The 24,652-nt window shown below is 42.7% G+C and overlaps 2 protein-coding genes across 3 annotated transcripts in view; one reads left to right on the top strand and one right to left on the bottom strand.

Annotated features, from left to right (window-relative positions):
- Nucleotides 1-244: 244 nt before the first annotated feature.
- On the top strand, nt 245-21,345 carry disp3 (dispatched RND transporter family member 3). Of its 2 annotated transcripts, XM_055049301.1 has the most exons (22): nt 245-327; nt 592-700; nt 8,191-9,150; nt 9,980-10,199; nt 10,286-10,422; nt 10,514-10,648; nt 12,168-12,328; nt 12,506-12,645; nt 12,757-12,848; nt 12,974-13,138; nt 13,887-14,048; nt 14,628-14,774; nt 14,850-14,986; nt 15,068-15,237; nt 15,326-15,456; nt 15,755-15,939; nt 16,096-16,222; nt 16,940-17,085; nt 17,175-17,334; nt 17,409-17,522; nt 17,626-17,798; nt 18,928-21,345. In XM_055049301.1, the coding sequence occupies exons 3-22, from the start codon at nt 8,199-8,201 to the stop codon at nt 19,282-19,284; spliced, it is 4,011 nt and encodes a 1,336-aa protein (XP_054905276.1). In that variant the 5' UTR covers nt 245-327; nt 592-700; nt 8,191-8,198; the 3' UTR covers nt 19,285-21,345. The 2 variants fall into 2 exon arrangements, with proteins under 2 accessions (XP_054905276.1, XP_054905275.1); XM_055049300.1 differs by having other exon boundaries at nt 14,628-14,986.
- A 1,501-nt stretch (nt 21,346-22,846) lies between these two features.
- The window catches only part of bmp1a (bone morphogenetic protein 1a), a 37,642-nt gene continuing 35,836 nt past the window's right edge, over nt 22,847-24,652 (bottom strand). Inside the window, exon 20 of the mRNA XM_055049303.1 lies at nt 22,847-24,280. Within this exon, the coding sequence (XP_054905278.1) occupies nt 24,146-24,280 (135 nt within the window). The 3' untranslated portion in view covers nt 22,847-24,145. The remainder of the gene's footprint in view (nt 24,281-24,652) is intronic.

The raw sequence follows: 24,652 nt of genomic DNA, 5'->3' as shown, positions 1-24,652 counted from the left end.
AACATGATCCTCTACCCGATCACATAAGCACGCATTCCCTGAAAGTGACACTTCTATCGAGGTAAAAACGCCCCGCTTGGCTTCTTCTTCCTTTTCTTTTTTCTTTTCTGCCCTTCAGCATCATCATTTCTGAGCCGCGTCTCCCTCCTTGTGCTTCTCTCACCATTGGGCCAGCCAGCAGAGCGTGCTGAACAAAGCCACGAGAAAGGAGAGGTAGAGCAAGAGAGGGAGAGAGAGAGAGGGAGAAAGAGAGAGTGAGGGAGAAAGAGAGAGAGAGGGGAGCTTCTGGGGAAGAAATGTCTCGCTGACTGTCGCCTCGACAACCGGGTAAGAAAAGGAGGGGAGAGAATCACCAGAACAGGAGGGAAAAAGGACTTGGGCGCATTGAAGGAGAATAAGAGCTGGATGTTTGAATCAGGAGATTCCAGCTGAGTGAGGGAGGAAAGTGGATCTATTTATTCTTTTGTGTGTGTGGCATTTTCTTATCAGGGCTCATTAGGTGGATCTATCTCTTTTACCTTGTGAGTTATTAACTAGGTTAAAAAAAACAGCAGTTTAATCTTTGTGTGTGTCTATTATCTCTCCGTACAGATATCGGCGCATGGAGCAGATGAAGCTGCAGAGGTCAAGTTCAGCTTTATAAAAGTGGACCAGGCAGGCCTGAACGCTCCACCTGTGATTCCTGTGTGATCAGCCTCAGGTAAGTCTTCCTTCGCCGTTCAAGGTGTTTGCTGTTTACTTATTTAGGAAATGCAAATGAGCTGACTGCTGGGTGCACTCACTGGCTAAACAAACGTGAGCTAATTGGTTTCATAAATCACTAAAAGTTTGGGTTAATAAGTGTCACTGTGTGTTCTTATTTGTAAATTATGCAGCCAATAAGGAAAAACTAAAACAAATTTAGGGCTTACTTACTCAGTTTTTTTTTTTTATTATTCAGACTCTAAGGAGGGGGAAACGCATAAATGTTTCATCTCCACCATGCTTCACTCACCTTGCATGCTGCTTCTGCTCCTCCAGCAGCGTGAGCAGCAATTCATCAACAATGAGAGAAATGAGCACCTCTGTTCGCCCAAATTGGATCTTGAGAGTTTGAGTCGAAGCATAACACTCGGGCCGTGGTGGAGAATAGAAAGCACGCCGAATATAAACATCATTCTGGGCGCTCATGCATAAGAAATGTATTCATAGAGCACCGGTGGGGGAAATCAATGCCTCTTTAAATTGGGTGCTATTCCAGCTGACTTTACATCAGCCTGAGTGTGTATATGTGTGTGTGTGTGGAGACCAAGAGAGGTAGCATGTGGTGTCCATATCAGATAAGATGGAGAGGAGATAAACTGAAGAAGGTAGAGGTGGGAGGGAGGTTCAAAGCTGTCGTCAGAGGCAAGGTTAAAAATCTCTCACCTCTGAGGGGAAGACGCAGAGAAAAAGGAGAAAGATTGAAGGGTGGAGAGAAGAGCAGCAGAGTGAAAGGCAGAAAGTGAATCTAGTGCTCGGCGAAAAACAGGGATAGTTGAAAGATTCAAGAGGCTGGCACTGCAACAAGCTACTGCTTCATCCCCATGACACCGACTGTAAGATTTAAAGACAGGTGATTATTCCTGTCTTGAGTTTCGGTGGGGTTGTTTTCTGGGGCTTTTTTTTAAATGTCCCTCATCATTGAAATATCCAGTCAAGAGGAACTTGAATATTATCAAATAGTTAGCAGTAACTGATCTCACATGGGTTTGTAACAACTAGTCATTAATTGGGTCTAAAAAAAAAACAGCACACCCTGCAATTGGTTAATTAAACCTAGTTTTTGCTGCTTCACTGAGTGCTTAGACACAAACAAGATTCTGGTGGAGTTCCTGATGGATTTTTGATCAGGCTTCCTTTGATTTAGATTTGTTGTTTGACATACAAGTAAATCTGTTTTATTTGCTTTGCTAAAACTGATCTCCAGTCACTGGGAAGAGGCAGAAATCCGATCTGCCTCATTCTTCTCACGCCACATCTGGTTGGATTAAGATCTGGAGATCGGCTCTTTTTTCTTGTTTGTTTTCACAAAACCCCGCAGTATGATTCCACCACCAACATGCTTTCAGCGTGGTACTGCATTCTTTGAATTCAACGGTGTACATGATAGTTCAGGTTCTGGTTAAAATATAGTTACAGATAATAATCTATCATCGCAAACAAATATTTAATCTATTAATCTCTGTAATGCTACACATCTGCATGGATCTTCTAATTTCTTTCTTGATGCGCTGTCCTTTGATGAATACCATCCTTTTTTCAGATTGTTTAAAAGAACCAAAAACATGCACAGGGAAGCGACTGCAAGCATTTTGTTATTTTTCATAATTGTGGGTTACTGCTGGTGCAGATCTAACATTCGGTTTCTAAAAACAAAATAGAAAGCATTTTTAATACATAAATGCTGTGTTGTGAACAACAAAAATGTGGGAAGAAATGAGCTGGTAGTCGTACTGCAGGCAGTCATTGGTGTCAGATGCAAGCATACTAAGCAACAAGACTTCATTACTTAAAGAAACTGCTTTTTCGGAGTGCTGAAAAATATATCAATGCGAAGTTTAAAAGAAATCTGTTAGAAAAACATGTACGAGCAACGGGGATAACCACAGACTTGAAGGGATTTTAAAGCAAATCCTGGAACACAAGTAAAATCATAAATGGCTTCAGGTTATGCATGGATGTATGCAGAACTTGGACTCCACCTGTCGTATTCCTGATGTTAAGACGCTCAGGAACCAGAGACAAGCCCACAACTTTCTTACCGCTTTGAAGGAGAAAACGACTTCAGGGAGTCTGAAGGAAGATGAGAGACACCAAACCTTACAGCGGAGACAAACTGATGGATGCTCTTAAAGCAACATCTGGTCTTCTCCGAGCCACACTGATACAGTAATTCATTCAAAAGCAGCTGTGACCAAGTATTGAGTGCAATATGGAAATATCCATGGAGATATGGATATGTCTGTATTAAAAATTCTTCCTTATTATGTAATATTTGTAATTTGGAGTTTTCACGAGCTGTAAGCCAGAATTATCTAAATGAGCAACAATTAATTCCTGAAATGTCTTGTTCTTTTTTTTTTGTTTTCTTTAATGAATCAATGTGACGTTCAGGTGTTGAGCAGAATTGATGAACTCTGATATTCTAGTTTGTTGAGATGCATCTGTGACTTTGATGCCAGTTTGATTTCAGCAAACCGACAAGAATAAAATAAGCACATCTGAAGACACGTCGTTCTGCTATTGCTGCCCTGGAAAACAAGGAAAAAAACTGTTGCCTAATTTTCACGTTGTCTTCGCGCCTAAAAGATTAAATATTTAAGATTTATGATTTTCTTTTTCGCTCATCGCCTCCTTCATTCCTACGCTTCTCACATGAAGCTCATGTTCTTCCCACACCAAGACAGATACAGCACAACACCTGAGCTACAAAACTTTGAAAATAAATAAATAAATATTTAAAGCTCCAGAAAAAGTTCCCAGCTGAGTCCAACATGAGGGCGCGCAAGGTCATCCAGTAACACACCATGCATTATACAAGAGGATGTTCATTCCTCTCAGAACATGCACACAGATTCACTTTGTTCTGCTTCACGCATTTATCAGTTCTATTTTAGATCCAGGTGCTGCATTTTAAGGAAAAGCACAAAACGGTGATTCACTAATGACAAAATAGCTTTAATAATCCAGCCGTTATCTGGGAGGCAGCTCTTTTTTTTTTATCCCGACAAACACACAATGCGGGAAGTCAAATTGAGCTCTAATCCTCACCTGCATGAGGATTTAAATCAACCGTGTTCTGTTAATCTTTGCAGAAAAACAGCAACGTTGAACAAATCCGGCGGCTTGTAAACACATTAGTTATACCACGGCGCCACAGCGCTCGCAGTGCTTTACAGCTGTGCCTTGCTCATAACTATTGTTCTTGATTGTCTTGAATGCGAAGAAGCATCAGACTCATCAGAGAGGGAGAAAGGATGCGTCCCTCAGGCCACGCATCGCTCTCATTAGCTCTGCTCCCCTTCACTGGCAGGTGTCTGTAGACTCATGGAGACAGATGAAGGGAATCGCAAAGCTTTGCGTAACGACCGACATGCACTTACGATACACAGAGACTCTATGAAACTCTGCATTGGCTCCAGGAAACCAGCACATCAAATTGGATATGGATGTGGAAAGAAATGGAGCCGTGGAAATGTAACCGTACACTCTTAATCCAGTTTGTTCTCTGTTATTAATATCTTTGCTATTGAACAGCTGATAAGTGCAGGATTGTGTACTTTAGTGGTCATTAGCCAAGCTGTTCTCTCCTCTCCACTTTCCGTTCCTCTCCTCTCATTATGTCCTTCTCTTCTCTCCTGTCGACTCAAGAAGTGGAAGTGGCATTATTAAAACGAGGCAGAGAGACATAAATGAAACGTAACAGGATTAGGAGGATCCGATCATCAAACTCCACCAGCTGTAGTCAGTTTCATTGGCAGGCAATAAAGAATTGTAGGACACACATTTGTCTTGGAAATATCACATAATTGATCTCCTCTGTAGAGGTGCCTGGCATATTGCAGTACATAAAACATTTGTCAGCAATGGTTTTTGCTGATTGCAGGTAACCGATAACTCCACCTTCAGACTGCAGCCAAGGACAGAAAATTATTCAGCAACTTGTAAAGGTAATTATACCTATTGAAGTTTTTCATAATTTGCCATTTTCCAACCACACACAGTAAGTGTTTATTTGGATTGTATGCAATAGACCAGAAGAACAAAGTAGCTCATTATTGTGAAGTGGGGAAAAAAAAAAAATTAATACTTGATTTTCAAAGGTTTGTCCAAATAAGAGGTGAAAATTAATGTTCACAGACTTTCCCCAAACAGATTGAAGAAGGAAAACCTTCAGTCCCTCCAAAGTAGAAGCTGAAAAGACCCGCAGCTGCAGAAACGGTGGTTTGACAAAGTATTGACAAAGTGAAAAGGCTGAAGAGGCACAAGCTCTTCTATCCTTGTTAATTCAGAATTAGAAGCTGTGTAATCAAGTAGCAGCTGAAAACAAATTAGCCATATAACTCAATAATTGCCGTTGTGCTTTAATCATAAATACATTTGTTCCCTTGAGAGTTCAGGAAGTTCACATTAACGCCGTCCCTCCCCTTTTTAAAAGTCCACTTTTTCTTAATTAAAAAGAAACAACAAAAAGAAAAAAACAACCGTGGTTCAGATGAACAAAATAGCTGAAAATTGGTGTCCTTTATAGAATATTGGATTCAGTGTGAAGCTCTCAATTTTCCTCTATAAAGGCTTTATCATCTATTACATAAAAGGAGAAAATTTGGCATGAAACAGCATTAGCCCGGCTGAGTCGTGTGAACATTTGATATTAAAAGCTTTCGGAAAGTGAAGAGCAAAAACTTTTAATGATGGACTCATTACAGATGTCTGTGAGCCGCCGCACTAGCTGCAGTCTGACTTTGTCCCACTGTGGGAGATTTTTTTCTTCCACTGGAAACATGAACACATCGTCTGCTTCAGCCGCAGTGAGCAATATGCATGGACTGGCACGAGTCTTCTGGTCACGGTAACCTTGGGTGAAACTGTTGCGTACGGCGGCCTGACGTCGTGAGATATCACTGTATTTCTACAAGCATAGACTGAAATATGGGTAGCAGAATGTGATTCTTTTTATTTGAAGTAGAGAAAGAAAAAAATATACTTTCTGCTGCTGAAAGTATATTTAATAATCTGATATGCAAAATGAATAATATCAGAGCCCCAAGAAAAGTTGAATTGAACAAAAAGACCAGCTTTAAACAAAACGAGGCAAATATTTTCTAGTTTAAATCTTACAATTGCAGAATCAATTGAGTAATCATCCACAGCTTTCTGTATCAGACCTGGGAAAACATTTTGTGTACAGTACGACTCTTGCAAACACAAAACACAACATAATGGCCTTCTTCCGTGTTTATTTGTAGATACAGGATCAAATACAGAATTGCCCTTACTCCCTGCTTGCAACACGTACCTGCTGAAGAGCAAATGTAATAATCGGTATTGGCGAGTGCTGAACATCTTGGAGGACAAAGTTCCACAAAGAGCAGATTTTGGATTGCGACTGGTTTCAGGATCTCACCATGCTGCGTCACGGCCCCACATGATGATGCTGCCTCTACCAAAAGCTGTTTCGCATTGACAGGGAGGATTTGGCGAGATTTTAATGGAGTGTAACCCACTTCCTCAACTCACACATGCCTCTAACTTATAAATGTGTCCAAAAGAAACAAACTTCCCCACTCGATTAAATTTACTCTATTCTTGTCTGGGGAAATTGTAAAATGGAGAGCAACTCCTAAAAAATAAATGATAATATCTAGTGCTGCTTGGATCTACTCATATCTGTGCTAATAAAATGTATGTTATATTCACGTACAATTCAGCAAAGATTAAGTTTAAGCACCATGAAAGACAGGTTAGCGGCTCCATAGCAGCAGGTTGGCTTTACTTATTTAGGCCATAAAAGTGTCCCATGCACTCTTGTGTGGCCTAGGCTCAATATTAGTGTATTTACAATAAAGGTATCTATCAAATGTATTTTGATTTTGATGTTAAAGCTGTAGTAGTAATATTTATAAAAAACGTTTTTTACATATTTATTAAAACTGTCATTATGTTGTGGCAACATAAGACAGATAATCTGAAAAAATCAAGCTCCCTTTGGCCCCACTGTCATCTGCAGGAACAACCAATCAGAGCCAGGAGGAGGGTTTCTGCACATTCAATCATGCCTGTGTATGCGTTGCTCTTGCTCTCTGCTACACTGTAGCATCTTCCTTTCAATGAGCCTATGGTGAATGTGCATCAGATGATCCATGACTTTCAACCTGACTGGTTGTTTTGACTGCATTGCTGCATATGGCAATAGTTTATTTTTATTTATTTATTTTCAAGCAGATTATTTCTTATAATGTCACGACACAGTGGCAATGTTAAGAAATATATCAAAAACTTTTTTGAGAATAAAAGTTACATTCTAAAGCTTTGATTATCTTTAATGCCTCTTGACTTCATCAAAAACATGGTTTAAATCATTTCTACATCATAACTTCTGATGTTATATTTTCAAATTGCCACATTAGTCCTTCTGGGTGAAAGAAAAGTGTTTCAGCTTCTTTTTGTTTTTTCCTCCATATGTCACTTTCTCTGGCATCTCATTTTAAAAGGCAACACGTTGGTGGTTTTTATGTCTTGACGTTTTCGAGACCTCGGCACACTTTGAATAATCGAACACGGTGAACTTCAGTCCGGCTTCAGAACGCAAAGTAAAAAAGTCCATAAATCAACTGGCCTGGCTTTTAATTATGAATTCAAGGTTTGTCTGCGAAGAGACCTTTGTCTCCGCTTTCTTTATCATTCGTGATATTGATCGAGCAATATAAACAGCTCATTCCTTTTTGTGATGGGGGCAGAGCGCAGCTATTGGTCACACTTAATGGTGATTCAGTGCCTCACCTGACTGACCTTAGAGTTCGGCCTTAAGGAGTGCAGATGAATTTCCATCAGAATGCAAACCGTCTGCAGCAGCATATCAAGAGCATGAGAGTCTAAATAAGAGGCACCCAATGACACCATTAGGCAAGACCTGTCCGTCACAGGAGATAAGCCAGCAACTGTTTCTAATACCCCGCTTGCCAGTAATTAGACAGGTGAGATTATTTAATTTTCTACACACACACACACAGCTGCACCTTGACAGGTACCAGTGGACTCTCCAGGTGATAAGGGCTGGCAGAGAGAGGAAGAAAATCAAATCACAGCTTTTATCCTGTCTCACCCTCAAGCTCTTGTGAGCAGCATCTCAAAGCAGAAAGCTGCCAACCTTTTTCTTTCTTTTCTTTTCTGAGTCCTTGAACCCCTTCCCACCTCACCCCTCCTTTAATTTTCTCCAAATGAGCTCAGCAGTGGAGGACCTCGGCCCACAGCAGCTCTAGAACAAACTTCATTCCCTCACACCCTTGCTTGCTCAGGACAGATTTCCCCCTGTCCTTCATTTTGTGTCAACTGTTCGTAGTTCAAACATCTATTTCACGCTCGCGGTCGCTCTCCAGAGGGGAGAGAGGCGGCGACTCAAGAGCCGTGAGCGAGTCATAATAAAGCGGTGTAATGTGTCGCTCACAGGTGCCAGCATGGATGTGGAGGACGAGGCGCTGCTGTTTCGCACCAGCTGGGGTGATGATGAGGAGGAAGAGGAGGAGGAGGAGGACGGGGTGGCGCAGGCTGCAGGGCGTGGCTGCTTCTCGGGGACTGTGAGGGTTTGTGGGCTGTGGAAGGGAGTTGGGTGGGTCTACACACAACCCTGGGCCAGCGGGGTGGTCCTAGGGGTGGCCTTCCTCATGCCCTGCGCCCTGTTTGCCTACATGCTGCTCTACTGCCCTCCTCTGGACATAGACCTCTCCTACAGTGCCTTCGAGGTTCACAGCCACTTCTCAGCTGAACGCTTTGATGCTCTCACCATCGCCGTGAAGACTCAGCTGGGCTCCTGGGACAGGCGCAGGCGGGACGTCGATGACATGGAGTCTGAGGAACTCAAGGAGCTCCTCCTGGAGAAGATGGCGGAGGGGGGAGTTTTCAACTGGAAAGAGGGGAAGAAAGTGAAGCCCTCCTTTCAAACAGGCAGCACTTTAAAAACAAAAGAAGCCAGAGAAACAAGAGCTGAGCCTGACTCAAGTCAGGAGGGGGTGAGGAGGGACAAGAGTCCCAGAGGTGAAGAGGAGCAGGAATTGTGGGACGGAAACTCCTCTCTTCCACTCATTAGGAAGCGCAGATTTGCTCCTAATTACTACATGCAGAGCCAGGCTCTGTGGAGGATTGAGCTGGTGTTTGTGGCTCAGGGGGAAGGGGAGCGCAACATCTTCACTTCGGAGCGCCTGGAGACCATCCACCATGTAGAACGTCTCCTCATGCAGCATCCGCAGTTTCATCAGTTCTGCTGGAAACCTATGGAGATTTTAAGGGATCTGCCTCTGGGTCCGTCCTATTGCTCCCCACCCAGCTCTCTTCTGTCTTACCTCTACCCCAGTGAGAGAGCGGGGAAGATATACTACGATGGCATGGGCCCAGATCTGGCTGATATTCAAGGTGAGTCATCGTGGTGTCAGAGTGGTGTGCATTTTTAATAATGCACACCACTAAGTAGCAAAGCTACCAAAACTTGGCCAGCCACCTTAACAGACAAGCTATAGGCTAGGTGAGCATTAAACAAGATATAGACCCAAGGTAGCTCTGGAGGAGCTGCAGAGATCTTCAGTTCAGGTATGACAATCTGTTGTGAACTCCATAAGGTTGAAGAAGGTGCACCTGTAGGACTTGAACCAAAATTGTCGTTCCTTGCATGCAAAATACGATATGTGGTGGAAACTGACTCTTCAAAACACAATCAAGCAAAGTAGTGGCAGCATCATGCTGTGAGGGTTAGGATTAGGATTAGGGCTCCATCAGAAGAACCACAACCCTTATCACAGAATGAGAGTTACCATGAATAGATTTACATGACAAGTTGTGGTTTGAAACGGTGCACTCAAAGCCCAGAACCCAACACTTGAGAACTGCTGTGCAATCTGTCAATCTGGGATATTTACAAGCACAAAAGACGCTGCATTTCAATCTGTATGTGGAAATCTGGTAGAGTCAAACTATCTTTGTAGAGACATGTATTCCTTCAGTGGGTTGAGCATGACTGCATGCCACATTTTAAGAGTGGTATTATATAAAAGAAATATATTTTAAAAGCTACATGGGCTTTTATTTTCTCTCTGCAGTTATTTGTGATATTTTTGTGTTGGCCTCACAAGGTCCCACTGACAAAATGTCAAAGACTTCAAGGTGCGGGAAGTGTTTTGTGTCATCAAAGACTTCCTGAAAGGAGCTAACCTATCACCTGCTTTCATCTCTTGGTGCTTTGTTGTAGGTTCCTTAAGTCTGGCCATCACCCACCCACAGTTCTACTGGTACGTGGATGAAAGTCTGTCCCCCGAGCGTCTCTCCTCGGCTCTCCTGCGCAGCGAGATCCACTTCGGGGCTCCCCTGCCGTCTTACTACTCCCTGCAGGACCGAGCAGACGAGCAGAGAGCTCGCTTCAAAAACTTTGTGGTTCAGTATGCAGGCATGCTGGCCAAGCAGTCTACCAGGTCAGAGACAAAGGCATCTGGAGCACTAAACGCTTCGCAGGACGCGTCACCCCTGTGGGTTGTTTACTTTGCATCTCCTTTTACAGTGAAGTGAAGGTGCTGTATGGGGGGACGGAGCTGTTTGATGATGAAGTGAGACACACCTTCTACAATGATATGATGTTGGCTGTCATCAGCGGAGTCTGCATCACTGTGCTCGTCTACATCCTCACCTCGTTTTCCGGTACAGTAGGAGCAGTTTCCCATTTTACTTCTCTTTGTACTCATGCAGTAGCTCGGAATATTAACCGGCTGACGTTCTGCTCTCTTTGAAGTCTTTCTGACGTTCTTTGGACTCGCCGCCATTGGGCTGAGCTGCTTGATGGCTCTGTTTTTATACCACGTTGTCTTCGGGGTGAGGTACCTCGGCATTCTCAACGGAGTCGCAGCATTTGTTATCATTGGGATTGGTGAGTCATTAAAATCTTGTTGAAAGTGTCTTTCAAATGGGTCAAACATTTTCTCCCTGTTAGCTTCTAAAAAGTAAGAAAAAAGTCTCAGCTATATCCTTTATTAAAGCAATGTTTGAACATGTACTGAGAGCATAAGTTAATGTGATTATTTAGGGAATTTTAAATGTGAAGTCAATCAGGACCTCAAGCTGTAAATGTAGAGAACTTAGAGTACATCAAAAGGTGCTGAGACTTGGTTTTGGTTATTATTTGCTGATAAAAAGTGACTCCAGTAGAAAATTGTGGCAGAGCTACTTAGAGAAGCAGAACAGTTTTAGCTTTGCTTCTTCGTGTTGACATACACTTGTTCTCTAGGCTTCTTTTCTTTTCCAGAAGTGACAGTCACTGTCATGTGCCAGAAAACACAACAGATCAAAGATTTTTCTCTTTAGAGTGGAGAAAGGCTGTTCAAAAAGCTAACTTGATCAAATTGTTACCACATGGATCTGGACTGTCTACACTTTGTGGAAGCTGTTTGAGCTGAAAATGTTCTTTTATATCAACTATAATGAACCAACGACAGTGAAAACTATTGTCCAGCAGCCGACTGAATGTAAAGGTTGTATGTATAATTTTTTTTTAGCTCCTTATGAAAAATCTATATAATTTGATCAATGAAGCTAGCAGGAAAAAATGATATCAAACATCAAAGATTCAAATTCCTCTGAGAAGCGTCAGATGCCTTATTAACGCTCTTAATTTTGTACTATTTTGTGTCACTGCAATCATAAACATCACTGTAGTTCATTGGGTATTGATGTGACCAACACAAATTAGTGCCTATGTGTGATAACAATAGCATCGTTACAGTGGAAGGTGGTAATGGCAGCAGCATGCTGTGGGGATTTGAATAAAACAGTTAAAGTTAAAGATTATGGTTGTAATGTGACCAAATGTCATAATTTCTTCTTAAGATGGAAAAGGTTTTACATATTTTTGCCACATCTAATGTTTTTTGCATTTTAATATTGCACAATTTTAACTTTTTTACTCTTTACTAAATATTAGCAAAGTGGAGTCACCTGTGTGTTGCTTGTTTTGCACACTTGGCCTTATAATTAAATAATCTCAGTACCTGGTAAAGGCCAGATTATAGCTGCACGGTTGACATGGACTGTTCTTTCTTTTTTACCACAACAGTAAAAACGATTGCTACTTCGTGGATCTTGTATCGTCCTAACAGCTGCTCATAACTGAGTTAACTGTTTAAGACGTGAAATTGTTCCACCAGACCAAAATGTGCAACAACGACACCCACATAAAACTGCCTCTTTGAAAAATTGATCATGTCCCATACTTTCTAGTCTTTGTGCTAAGCTGAGCTTTTTACTTCAACGCACGTTTGCAGCGATGCCGTTTTGATTCGCATTCCACTTTCCAGACGAATGACAACATTCAAAGGTTTTGTAATATTAACAAAACAAAATGCGCCTCTCCACAGATATCAACTGATGTATCTCTGCTCTCTGCCTCTCAGGGGTGGATGATGTGTTTGTGTTCATCAGCACCTTCAGACAGGCCTCCCATCTCCGTCGGCCCCGGGAGCGAATGATCTACACAATAAAGACGGCCGGCCGGGCGACATTCCTCACCTCCTTCACGACCGCGGCCGCCTACGCCGCAAACACCTTCTCTCAGGTAATCGGGCAAAGAGAAACACGGCGTTTTAACTGAATGTCTGCTTGAAGTCTAAATGACTCCTCTGCAGAGGATGAATAGAAGTGCTGCTCTCAGCAGACAGCCATTTTCACTCGATAAGCACAAATTGAATGTTTGAAGGTCCTTTACACTGTGCTGCGTTTAACTGACACTCAGATCCCAGCCGTGCATGACTTTGGCCTATTCATGGCCCTCATTGTCAGCTGCGCCTGGCTTTGGGTGTCTGTCATGATGCCAGCAGCCCTGTGTATCTGGACCCGGCATGTGGAGCCTCACGAACACGACTGGATGAACTGGTGAGCTCCTATTTCCTCACTTTGTTGGAAGGTGTTATTTGTGGTGGCTGCGCGCCGCTTAGACGCACTCCCACCAGCTGCCTCTGACCCTAAACTGTCCTCTCCCTGAAGCGTGAAGCTGCTCTTGGGCTTGTCAGCGAGCTACAGCCCTCTGTCAGATGAGGATGATGATGTGGCACTTCTGTCAGTGGACATGGAGCCAGGTGAGATTATTATCTCCTTTACAGTGAAGGGATGGCTTGTTGGGAGAGAAACAGGACAGGGAACGAATCCAGGCTGTAAAGCGCAGCTGCTCAGGCATTGCTGAGGTCATTCTCCTTTTTGTCAGGCTCCTGTGACACAGACAGCGACGGAGCCATTCTTTCCCTGACAGTGGATACACCATTATCCGCTGCAGGACAGCATCAGATGGGTGTGGTGAGCACAAACCTCCAGTGGTGCCTGAAGCACTTAGTGGCTGAGCCGGCAGTGAAGCATCGGAAAGCGGTTTTAGGTGAGACATGAATTCACTCTGCTGCAGCCATGCGAGTGATTAAAATACTCGGTACACATAGAAACACAGACATATTTGTCTGCGCCTCTGGTAAAGATGTAACGGCCTTAAAAATCAATGAATAGATCAATATTTTATTTCAGTAAATTAATCTCACACTGAACATGGCGGAAAACACAACTTTTAAATTGAAAGCATTTATTTAGCAGGAAGAGACACTAGTAGCTCTAGTTTGTAGTTTGCCTTTGAGCAGTCCCATTTTTTGAAAAACAGCATCACATGTCCGCCATTGTTTAACAATGACTGCGAGGTGCTTTTCCTTTGTTTTATACCAAAAACCACCCGGAGAGTCTTCAGCCAAACACAATTTCACCTCTTGTTATAATAGTTTTGTTTCTCTCCACACTTACATTTTCACCGAGCTGGGAATGTTTTCATGGTAGAGATCAGAGAGAACTGAAAGTGCATCAGGTTAAAGAGCAAGTGCCCCGTTTCTCCAGGGAATAGTTCGACCTCTAAGTGGCCTTAAGAGAGCGAGGGCGTTTTTACGCATCTTCACCATGGCAACCACTAAATCTGCCCACATCTGCATCTGTTGCGTTTCAACCGGTGAGATTAAAGCTGTGAAACGAAAAGCGTCTTTCAGTAAACATCCTGTATCATTGTTCCTGAGGAGTTTCTTTATGTTGCTCAGTCAGACCTTCCTCTCTAGCCGCCGCTGTCTGTCCCTGTCTCGGTTCCCATCCAGGCGTCTTTCTCCTGGTCCTGGTCTTCTCTGCGGGCTGCTGCTGCCTCCTGAGGCCGGCCACCCACGCCCCCCTCCTGTTCCGACAGGAAACAAACCTTCAGACGCTGCTGGCCCTGCGCAGCAACCTGAGTGGTCAGGGCATCTCCTGCCCCACCTGCTCAGGTGAGACCACAGCAGCTAAAGAGGCTCCTTTTAAAAAAGGTTTTTAAAGCAGGCAACATCCTTTACGTCGTCATTTAAAGTCTAGAATATTAATGAAGTAGAACTAAACTGTCTAATTTAAACAATAATGCAGTGTAAATGAGCTCCACGTCTTGTTGTGTGAGTGTTTTATAAAATTAACTTGATGCAAACTCTCAGAAGAGAAAATAAACAGTGTCTCATATTTTTCTATATGCAAGGCAGCCATGTTGAATTTTGCTTCAGAACATAAGATTCAGACTTCAGAAACATAAATCTGTTAATATTTTTTAACCTGAAGTTGACCTCACAGCCTCTGAGGGAAAAAAAACGTGCATAATTAAATCACATCCTTGTATTTAGGATGTGGCAGTGCAGTCATACGATTGCAGTTTCTGTGGTTAAGAACCTTTATGTGTCATTTTCCAGGGCCCTTTTGTGAGCTTAAAACAGCTCCAAACTGTTTCAGTATGTTTGTACATGGAAACTTATTTCCAGCTGTGGTACTTGTTACAAACAGTTTGAGACGTTCTGCCCTAAAGCCACGTTTTATCACGTTAGGGGTGTTCATGGAAAAACCACATCTGCTCTACACGCATACTCCCTCGTCGGGGCTGAGGTTTTCCACACATCAGCAAAGTCAAAGCACGACAGCTTCGACTGTCTCCCAGACATCCATGAACACAAGCCCGAGCACCAACAACACAGGTAGGGAGGGTAAAAAAAGGTCCTCCATATGCATGAGTGCTGGTCTTGATGTCTTCATGTGCTTCTTGGTGTCAGACTCCTTGCTGACTGTGTACATGTCAAAGCTGGCCCAAGGAGGCTCCACGACGATCTACAGGTTCTCGCTCAACACCAGCATCCCGTCGCCGTGGAAAGTGTGCAGCGCGGAGCGTGACGAGGTGTCGTCGTTCCAGGTTTGGGAGCGAACCAAGCCGTCTCTGCGATCCGCTCCTGGCGCGTACCGCCACAACAATCGTTTACTTTTGTCTGAACAGGCTTTCAGTCATCCCCAGAAAAATTACACCAGCAGGATGACGGTGTGCGTTTCCCGAGAGTATCGCCCCTACCCCAGCTGGATGATCACGTCCGGCTCGTGCGATCCCCGCCACGGCTGGACCCAAGAGTTTTCCTTCTACGTCGCTGCGTCTCCGCAGCAGAATAGCAGGTGGAATAACAAATCCTCTGCTCCAGTTCAGATTCTCCGGAGGCTTTAGCAGCATATCTGTCAAATTAAATCTGCCTTCTGCCTTCAGGAGGCTGTATTTTGCTCAGTGCCATCAGAGACCTCATCCCAGCAGGCTGTGTGTGAAAACACCTGGTTGTGGCTTCAGTTCTGGGCCTGACGGACCTTTAAAGGGATCCTTTTACACCCCCCTCCCCATCGGTATGCAAGCATCTTTGTCTGAGATCATTGTCAACATAAAAGTGATTATTCAGTTCATTAGGAAAACACTGCACGAGTCTCTCTCCCTTGTCATGTCTTTGTCATTTACTCCCACATCGTGAATGTTGTGACTCAAGAAAATGTTGTGATATGACAGCTTCTTGAAATGCAGCTTCTTGAAGTGGCACTCTGTAAACTCACTGGTGGGTTTTTTTTTTGTTTGTTTCCCACAGCAGCTATTTTTACACTGAATAAACAAACACCGTTGAAAGATTTTCCTCTTGTTCTATTTTCAAAGATTCCTCATCCGCTGCCAAGACAAAAGCATCCAGGACATCTGGCTTCAACCCGTGCAGCGGCGGCACTTGTGGTCGCCCAGCTGTGCGTCCTCTGGTTGACACCGGGGCCATGGTTTTCGTCGTGTTCGGGATCCTGGGAGTCAATCGAAGCGAGAACAGGGAAAACCATGTGATTGGAGACATGGTGAGGGTCCCTGCATGATGCTGATCTCCATGTTGTCCCCAGTGTCTAAATGACAGTTGCCTGAATTGTGATTGCAAATCCATATCGCAAGACATTTAGTAAAACCTCGCAGCATCAGTGCTCTTACATTATTTAATTTTTCTTTTTTTTCTAAAGGGCAGTGTTATCCTGGATCCAGACTTTGATATTTTCAAGGAGATGGGCCATCTCTGCACAATCTGCAAAGCTGTTGGTGCAAACAGAAAACTCGTGAAGCCGGGAGGAGCTCAGTGTTTGCCTTCAGGTAAAACTCACGCAATGTTAACGCTGATGCACTATTTTTTATCCAAAAGATATTTACCAGCTAAATGTGAAGGAAGGCAAAGCGTTGCGCGCCTCACGGCAATCAATTGAAAATTGAATGCATGTTCAATACTGAGATTTTCTGAGTGCCTTAAAATCATTTGTGGTCTTAAAATCACAATAAATTAATAGGAAAAGATCATCTTAAAATGTGAGAAAAAATAAAACATTGGCCAAAGAAAGACACAGTGCTTTGTAAGTCAGCGCTATTATTTAAAAATGCACATTTTATTGTATTGTATTGTATACCACATACCAACACAAATTGAAAGTTAAATTGAAAGTTCAAAGAAAATAAAGCATTTGTATTTTTATATGTTTTTTTATTATTTTACTAATAAAAACCTTAACATTGCAGAATATCAAATTAACTGTAGCCTCTAGCCAGTTTTCTTCAGCTGTACTCTGTATTCAGCTACATCTATCATCCCCTTTAACTCTGACTTAGCCTCCATGTACCTGCTGAAGACATTCATCCCCATAGCATAATGCTGCCACCCCCAGCACCATGCATGCTTTTTGGTGCAGTGTTGGTTTTCTCACGATTTACACAAATTACTTTGAAGTGACACACTGTGGAAATGTTCTAAAGGTTTTGAATATATATGAAGGGTAAAGACGAGGGGGTGGATGATGGTGTTTCTTCTGCTCCCGGCAGGCAACAAGCTCTCCTCAGTTCTTCCTCTGCTCCATCCTGAGTGCCACTCCCTCCCCGAACCCAATCTGCTCCCGGGCCAGCTCTCCCACGGCGCCGTGGGAATGCACGGCGGCAAGGTCCGCTGGTTGTCCATGGCCTTTGAATCTGTAAGTCCTGTAATCTTGCAGCTTTCCCTCCGCATGTGTAATAAAGAAAAGCTGTCTGACCGGCCATCCCTACCGTCTCCCCTCCAAAGACCACATACAAGGGGAAATCGTCCTTTCAGACCTACTCAGACTTCCTCCAGTGGGAGAACTTCATCCAGGAGCAGCTTGCCAGCCTCCCACAGACTTCGGCTCTCCAGCGTGGTTTCCAGACATGCGAGCACTGGAAGCAGATCTTCATGGAAATTATAGGTAGGTGTTTGATTCTCGCCGCTAATTGATTAGAGAAGTGTGTGTATAAATGTAATGAGGTCTGATGTGTTTAGGTGTGGAGAGTGCCCTCTGGAGTCTCCTGCTCTCTCTCGCGATCTGTGTGGCCGCCGTGTCTGTGTTTACAGCTCATCCTCTGCTGCTGCTGCCGGTGCTCATAACAATTATAGGTAAGAGACGAAGCAGCTCGTGTACGTGTTTGGAAGCCTTTAGTGTGGATGTATCGAGCTTCATGTTGTTTGTTGTTGTTTTTTTCCCCTTCCCCCACCTCAGGAGTGATCTGTCTGGTTGTGGCTGTCATGTATTGGCTGGGTTGGGAGATGGGAGCGGTGGAAGCGATTTCTCTGTCAATACTTGTCGGATCTTCAGTGGATTACTGTCTGCACCTGGTGGAGGGCTACCTGCTGGCTGGCGAGACGGCTTCCCTACTGCCTGGACACAACTCTGTAAGGGAAAGCAGATTTCTGTCACAGTCACTGCTCTAACAAATCACACGGTGATTGTGATCAGATCTGATCACATTCTTATAAAAAATAGATATTTTTAAATCTCATCATCATCAATAGTTTGTACTGACTTTGCATAATTTTAATGTGTTGCCAGGTATTTATAACTGCATTGACTTGACTGGTTTATTTACACATCTGTATGATGTAGCTGTAGATCTGACTGTATGTTTAGTGATGTTGTCCTGCTGGAAGCTGAGCCTCCGCACTGGTCTCCAGGGTTTTACAGGGTTTTACAGTATTGTCTTGGATTTAGCTCCATACATCCCTTCAACTCTGACCAGCTTCCCCTACATAAAAAACATCAACACAACATAGTACTAGCATATTGTGTTCAGTGTTAACTTGCTACCTCAGATACCGCTTTTTGTTTTAATTTGCATCAGCATTTTGTCCCCCATGTTAGCAATCATTTCTCGAGGCGTTCGTGGTTTTCTTTTTGCCTTTCCATAAGATTTGAATGGATGACCAGTAGTTCTCTTGCTGTCAGATTCTCCCACCTAAGCTGTTGATTTCTGCAGCTTCTTCAGAGTCATCATAGGCTGCTTCGTTGATTAATGCGCTCCTTGCCTTTTCTGTTGGTTTAAAGCATGCCAAACTCTTTCCACTGTCAGATAATGGGTTAAAATTATCCATAAGATATTCAAAATCTTGGAGAATTTTTAGTGATGCAATCCTGCTTTAATCTTGAAACTCAATTTTCTCTCTCTTATGAACAAAAGCCTGAGGCCGTCACACAACAGCTGGATTAAATTACACATAGGTGCTCATAATTTAGTAGAAAATGTGATTGCATTAAATTTTATTTTGGGAAAATGTGTTGAGATCCATGTATCATGTTCCTTCCACTATGTTCTACTTTCTGAAGTTCCTGTTTGTTAAAATGACCCAATATTGAAAAGGTTTAAGGGGTGTGAAAAGACACTGTAAATTTTATAATAATTTCTTAAAGCTTTTTATTTAAAAAAACAAAGAAAAAAAACACCTTCATGTCAGATGAACAAGAGATTCGCAGTGCTGAAAGAACATGCTTTTAAATCAAGCCTTTATTTGTGTGGTTTGCTTACAGGAGCCTTCAGCCGAGAGACAGAGGCGAACTTTGGAGGCAGTGAACCATGTGGGCGTTGCCATAGTGTCCAGCGCCGTCACCACAGCAATCTCCACCGTCCCCCTTTTCTTCTGCGTCATTGTGCCTTTCGCCAAGTTCGGTCAGATCGTGGCCATCAACACGGCCGTCTCCATTTTGTTCACCTTGTCTGTGACTTCTGCCTTGCTGGCCTGCGTGGCCCCGGCCCGCTTCAGCAGGCACCCCGGCGCTGTGCTGAAGGCCAGCCTGGCTGTGACGGCGGCGGCGGTCTTGGTGGGGGCCCTGTGCTGGACGGGCCAGCGGCTGGGGGCCTCGGCCTGGCGGTCCCTCGCCACATGAACACACTGTTGTCCTCGGCTCACACTGATGTCAGACAAGAGTAATGTATTTTCCTTTACCTTCAGGAGAAATATCAGATCAGTAAGTGATCTTTAAAGCACAAAGATGTCAACACTGTCTCAGCAACTGAAAGCTATTTGTTTTCTAAAAACAGATTTATTTGACTTGTCAGTGAGTTTGACACACAGGGGAACAATCCCTCACCTGTTGAGTGTCTTCTTGTAACTACGTGACTCGGTTCTGTTCTGCCTCTGAGTTGACATGATGACTGGGTTATGGTACTGTGCTTGTTTTTATTTTTACAACCACATACGACAGTGGGATTTTATATGACTGACCGACACAAAGTTACACATAATTGTGCTGTGGAAGAAAAACTATTCATGCTTTGCAAATCTAAACCTGGTTATGTCTCATTCTGGTTAGATGGAGAAATAAAACAAAAATAATCAGAATCTTTTTAGTTTGTGCAACTAACAGGAATCCTCTCAGCATACTCTCCCACCTGAGCTGTAGACCTCAACAGCAGTTTCTACAGCTGCTTCTCCCGTTATTGGTCCTCTGACTGGACCTGTTGTTTTGCAGTAAAGACATCCTCTTAATTTCCATGCAAGATATTAAAATATATGTAGAGATGTTACTTCTTTTAAAATTACACACCGGTGAACTCTTAGTAATTTGGCTGCTCTGTATTCTATAGAGCTGTTCAACAAAATTAGGGTGACCCCCCCCTACTCCCTTTGCAGACCACACTGCTCAGGTTTGCGTTCATAAAAATATTGAAAAATCACATATCCAGTTAACACTGGTTTGTATTAATCTATTATATAAAATCCCAATAAAACACACTGGAGTCGTGTTTGTAACAAAGTGCAGGGAAGTTTAAGAGGTTGGATAATTTTTGCAAGACACAATATTTGGTTCCGTTTTCTCTTCAGCTTTGAGTAATTCCTGGAAAACGTTGTTGCTTTACGTTGAGTTGTAAAGAGTTGCCGATGGGTTATTCAACACAGCGTCTGACTGTAGTGTTGGCGGTTTACAGGATTTTATGGTCGTCTGTGAAACTACCTAATTTTTGTTTAATGCCGCGTCTTCTCTCGGAAAGCTTTTACCATGTCCATCCGCAGCTGGACAAACAGGCGTATTAACAGAATTTATACTGTTTGGTAAAACGTGTTGTGTGATGTAAATGTTCTGAACTGAACCTTTGGAAGCTGCCAGCACACATGTGCTTGTGAATAATGTTGCGTTATTTTTATGTGATCAAATCTTTAACTGCTTTAAGGTTTTTGTAACAACAAAAAAAAAAACAAATGGAAAGAATCCTCTCTTCCTGTCCTCAGGTGTAAACTCCATCACATTTTAAAAGCACTCAGTGTAAAAGTCTCCTGTCCTCGCAGCAAAGAGCACCACTCGAACACCAATCAGCCGCAGCCACGCGCTGCCCTGCAGTGAAGGTGAGGACCATTTATCAAACCATATAACACGATAATGGCGAGGGAGAGGAACCCACTCGGTCCTGGCAAGAGTGGTACGTTTCTGGGACTTTTGTGTGTGTGTGTGTTACACTTGTGAATGTCAAATAAAGCAGGTGCAGAAAGCTATTTGTCTTCTCATTAGTGAAAGGTCAGAGCTGCGTCCTTCTGCTTAGCTGTGTAACGGAGGAGGATGGAGAGGCGTCACTGATTGCTTACAGTCGCATACTTACAGTGGGAGCTCCAGCGTCACATCGCTACGCTATTAATCATCCATGCGAAACAACTCAGACTCCGTAAACAGGAGAGAAGTTTATTCTTATGCTGAAAAGCAAAATGAGAATGATGTTTTGGTGTCATACTGTCATGTAGTTCATGACTGATAGTCAGAAAGGCCTTGGTGTATTGTTGTAAAATGAAATATGTTGCAGCAGAAAGAGTCATGGATTATCCGAATGTCAGTGAAGGTATTTGTACAACTCTGAATGTTTTTTTTTTTTACTACATAATGAGTTGAGATAATTTTCTGTACTACGTGAAGCTGGTATTGTGTCACAGAAAGACACAATACCAGTAATAGGTTTTACACCTGAGAAACAGGTTTTCTTTGTTGAAATATGTCTACTGGGGTAAAATTCACACCAGAGGTCTGCAATAACCCAAGAAATCCTCACGTAAAAAAACAATACGTGCAAATCAGTCAACAAATGAAGTTAGAAGTAAAAAGTTAAAATGTCGCAGGGAATAAGTATTGAAAGTCTTGTGAGAGGGGTTAGCACAAAGAATGCAGCTAAAATGTGTTTAAACAGCACTACAGCTGGTATGTGCAAATTAAAATCAGCACGATTAATATGAACCGTTTCACAGTAGTGCGACTTATCAAAATAAAAAGTGATGAAAAGGATTAAAGTTGCAGAACATACTAATGTAAATTGTTACAGCCGTATCTCCAAACTTCTGAATGTTACTGTAAGCCTCATTGGAAATATACTCAAAGTGTAAAGAAAATGATTTTACCATAAACCAAGCGCACACCTTGGTGCCCTTAAGATTTCTGACAGAGGAGTGAAAATAAGAGTTGTCCAAAAGACATGGAGCAACTTAAGACATGAAAATTACAGGTACAGTTATTCACATCAAAACAATCCATAATGCTCACAATCTCAATGACTCATCTGCACACTTGCTGTTCAAAACTCCACTGCTGAAGAAATTATTGTGCTACCAAAAATCAAATAAGTATTCAGAGGTGATTGGATCTGAATCGGTGCTGACCGAGCCTCTGAACAATGTAGAACGAGATTAAATAACAGCAGAACTGCATCATTTGGTCCTTCATATGAAATTTACATAAACATTGTAACAGTAGCTTCCAAGTGAGGTGGAAATTTCATTAAAAATATTTGTGAAAATCAGGTTTTCACGTTTCATTGAAATGAATACTTCTGCACTCAAGTGATCAAATAATTGTTGAAATCTTAAAAGAAATGTTCACCCCGACTTTCAGATCCATTTTAAGCGTTTGGGTGTGAAGTCAATCATCAGTGTAGACTGAACACCTGCGTAGAAGAGCATGGAAGTTTCAGGTCGTTGCCATGACTTGTATTGAATTTAGGCAAATTTTGTTGAACAAGGACATAAGATTTAAAAAATAAAATAAAATTGCTGCAGGGAGTTTTTTATGACGAGACGAAATATTTTGGGTAGCAAACGGTGGTTTTGATCTTCATCAAAATGCAAGGCAGATACATGACAATGTGACATTACTTTCCTAATTTCTGTGAAGCGACACCCTCTATCTAAAAATAGCAAATCCAAGAGATATTAATACTCCAGAGTCATTGTGTTCGTTTGTTGGGGTTTAAGTTCTCATTTAAGTTTCGTTACCTTCTCACACATCTGACTGAATACTTTCACAGCAGGTTGGTTCAATCTTTGGATACTCTGAACTGATTCAAACTATGCCTGTGGGGGAAAAAAACGCTTCAGACAGAAAACAAAAGAACAGCAGTGCGTTCTGTAAACATGGAGCCGAAAGACAAACAGAGAAAGTTGGTGAGTAACAGCATAGATTAAACAAACACAAATGACTATACATTAGAAGGCTTTTATAGGATCCTTTCCACCTTTACATTATATGCGTAACAATAAATACCCCGGCTCATTTGGTCATCGAGAAATGTTTCATTGTACCAAAAAAAAGGCAAGTTGCTCTCGAGAGAATCTACTTTACATCAGAACTGCAAAACAACAGTTATACTGAAACATAAAGTCATACCTTTATTTCACCCCATGTTACAGGGCACACACAATGTTCAAGTATGCCTGAGGAACTAGATGGAGCACTTAAAAAAAAAAGAAGAAGAAGAGATAAAATGCATTTAAAAATAAGTGAACTGGCATTGCATTTCACAAAGTTTTAGAAGCTCATGATTTTGGAACAATTCACTGTAAAGTGCTAACTGGTTCGAGCTGAAAAAAAGCACATGTTCCCTTAGAAAAAAAGAAAAAAAAAAATCAAACACATTACTTTATACATGGAGGTACAGAAATAGCCAGTCATCAGGGAAGTAAGTACCAACCAGAAGACATGGACCACATTTCATTTATTAGTCCTTTAATAAGGTAACTGCTTCCCTAATTTCCTTGTTAATGGTAAGAACAAGAATCTTGTCACTGGCTGCCAGGACAATGCCAAGTACAAATGCTGGTGTTGCCGCTGTACAGCTTTCCTTCACTCCTTGTAATTACATGCAATTGGCTGACATACAGTTTCAAAAAATCTCAAGTGAAGTCCTTTTAATCCTCTTATGGACAGGAATCCATGCACCGTAGGCATGAGAGTGAGAGGAGAGAAGAGGAGAGCAATAACCGAAGAGTGCAGGAGATGTTCCCATACTCCTCCTCCTCTTCCTCTCCAACCCCCCCGCCGCCATGTGGTGGGCTGGCCTGACAAAAGCAGAGATCTGTCCAGCTGATGCCTGCCTTCCTACAGGTCCTGAGAATCCACTGTTTTCCTTTTTGCCTCCAAAGCAGGAGGCATGTTAAAAAAAAAGAATAAAAAAAAAAAAACATTTTTTTTTGGAGGGGAGTGGGTCATACATTTTCCCCTACTGTCTGCCTAAAGTAGTTGTTCATCCTCTCACCCCAACCCTAACCCTAAAAAGGTAAAAACAAGGTGTACTGCAGAATGGCTTTACTCCTCACAGTCTGTGGGGGGAGCCAGAGCCCCTGGGTGTTGAGGTGCGGTTGGTGGTCTTGCGGCTGTTTTGTCGAGTCTGATTCGTCTTGGTGGCCGAAGGTTTCCGAGCGACAGGCTGGCGCCTCCCCCGCGGGCCCTTCCTTTTGCCCCTTTGCCCTGCACGGCCCCTTCCGGCCCCCGCTGGTCACTTGCGTGAGTGCAGTGTGTCCTGGAACTTGGTGCTGGTGTAGCGGACGTGAAAACCTTTCTTGTTGATTGTGTCGTCAGAGTGGAACTTGATGACAATGGAGTCGCCGGCCGAGTAGATCTCCTCTGGGGGCTGCCAGGAAGGAGGAAACAACAGAGTCACAGGTGGCTTTCTGCTAGTTTGCTCAACTTAAAACTCAAAACTTTTGTCACACTGGAGCTGAGGTCAAACGGACGCCTTGGTATTCTGTCTGAACACAGTTCCCCAGGCCACAAATCCTATGCTATGTGATGGACCAACACAAATAAGTGCACAATTGTGAATTGAAATACTTGGTTTTGGTCAAAGTGTTGACCAAAAAAAAAAAAAGAAATATGGGTAGCATAGTTGGTACAAAATGCCTTTACAAGTCACCTAATAAATACTTAAGATGTAATAAATCAACTCCATCTGTGGATGATTGTATCTCTGAAGATCTCAAATGGTCTGTTAAATACAACCAGG

This window comes from Poeciliopsis prolifica, unplaced genomic scaffold (assembly GCF_027474105.1).
Source record: "Poeciliopsis prolifica strain line A6 unplaced genomic scaffold, Auburn_PproV2 SCAFFOLD028, whole genome shotgun sequence".
Taxonomy (NCBI): domain Eukaryota; kingdom Metazoa; phylum Chordata; class Actinopteri; order Cyprinodontiformes; family Poeciliidae; genus Poeciliopsis; species Poeciliopsis prolifica.
This window is presented reverse-complemented; position numbering and strand designations above follow the sequence as displayed.

What these genes read in the sequence shown, in the direction of transcription:
- disp3 (XM_055049300.1), top strand. Translation starts at nt 8,199, where the DNA reads ATGGATGTGGAGGACGAGGCGCTGCTGTTTCGCACCAGCTGGGGTGAT. An exon ending in AGATCTGGCTGATATTCAAG is followed by an intron (nt 9,151 to 9,979) that starts GTGAGTCATCGT and finishes GCTTTGTTGTAG; the next exon opens with GTTCCTTAAGTCTGGCCATC. An exon ending in ACGAGGTGTCGTCGTTCCAG is followed by an intron (nt 14,987 to 15,067) that starts GTTTGGGAGCGA and finishes TTGTCTGAACAG; the next exon opens with GCTTTCAGTCATCCCCAGAA.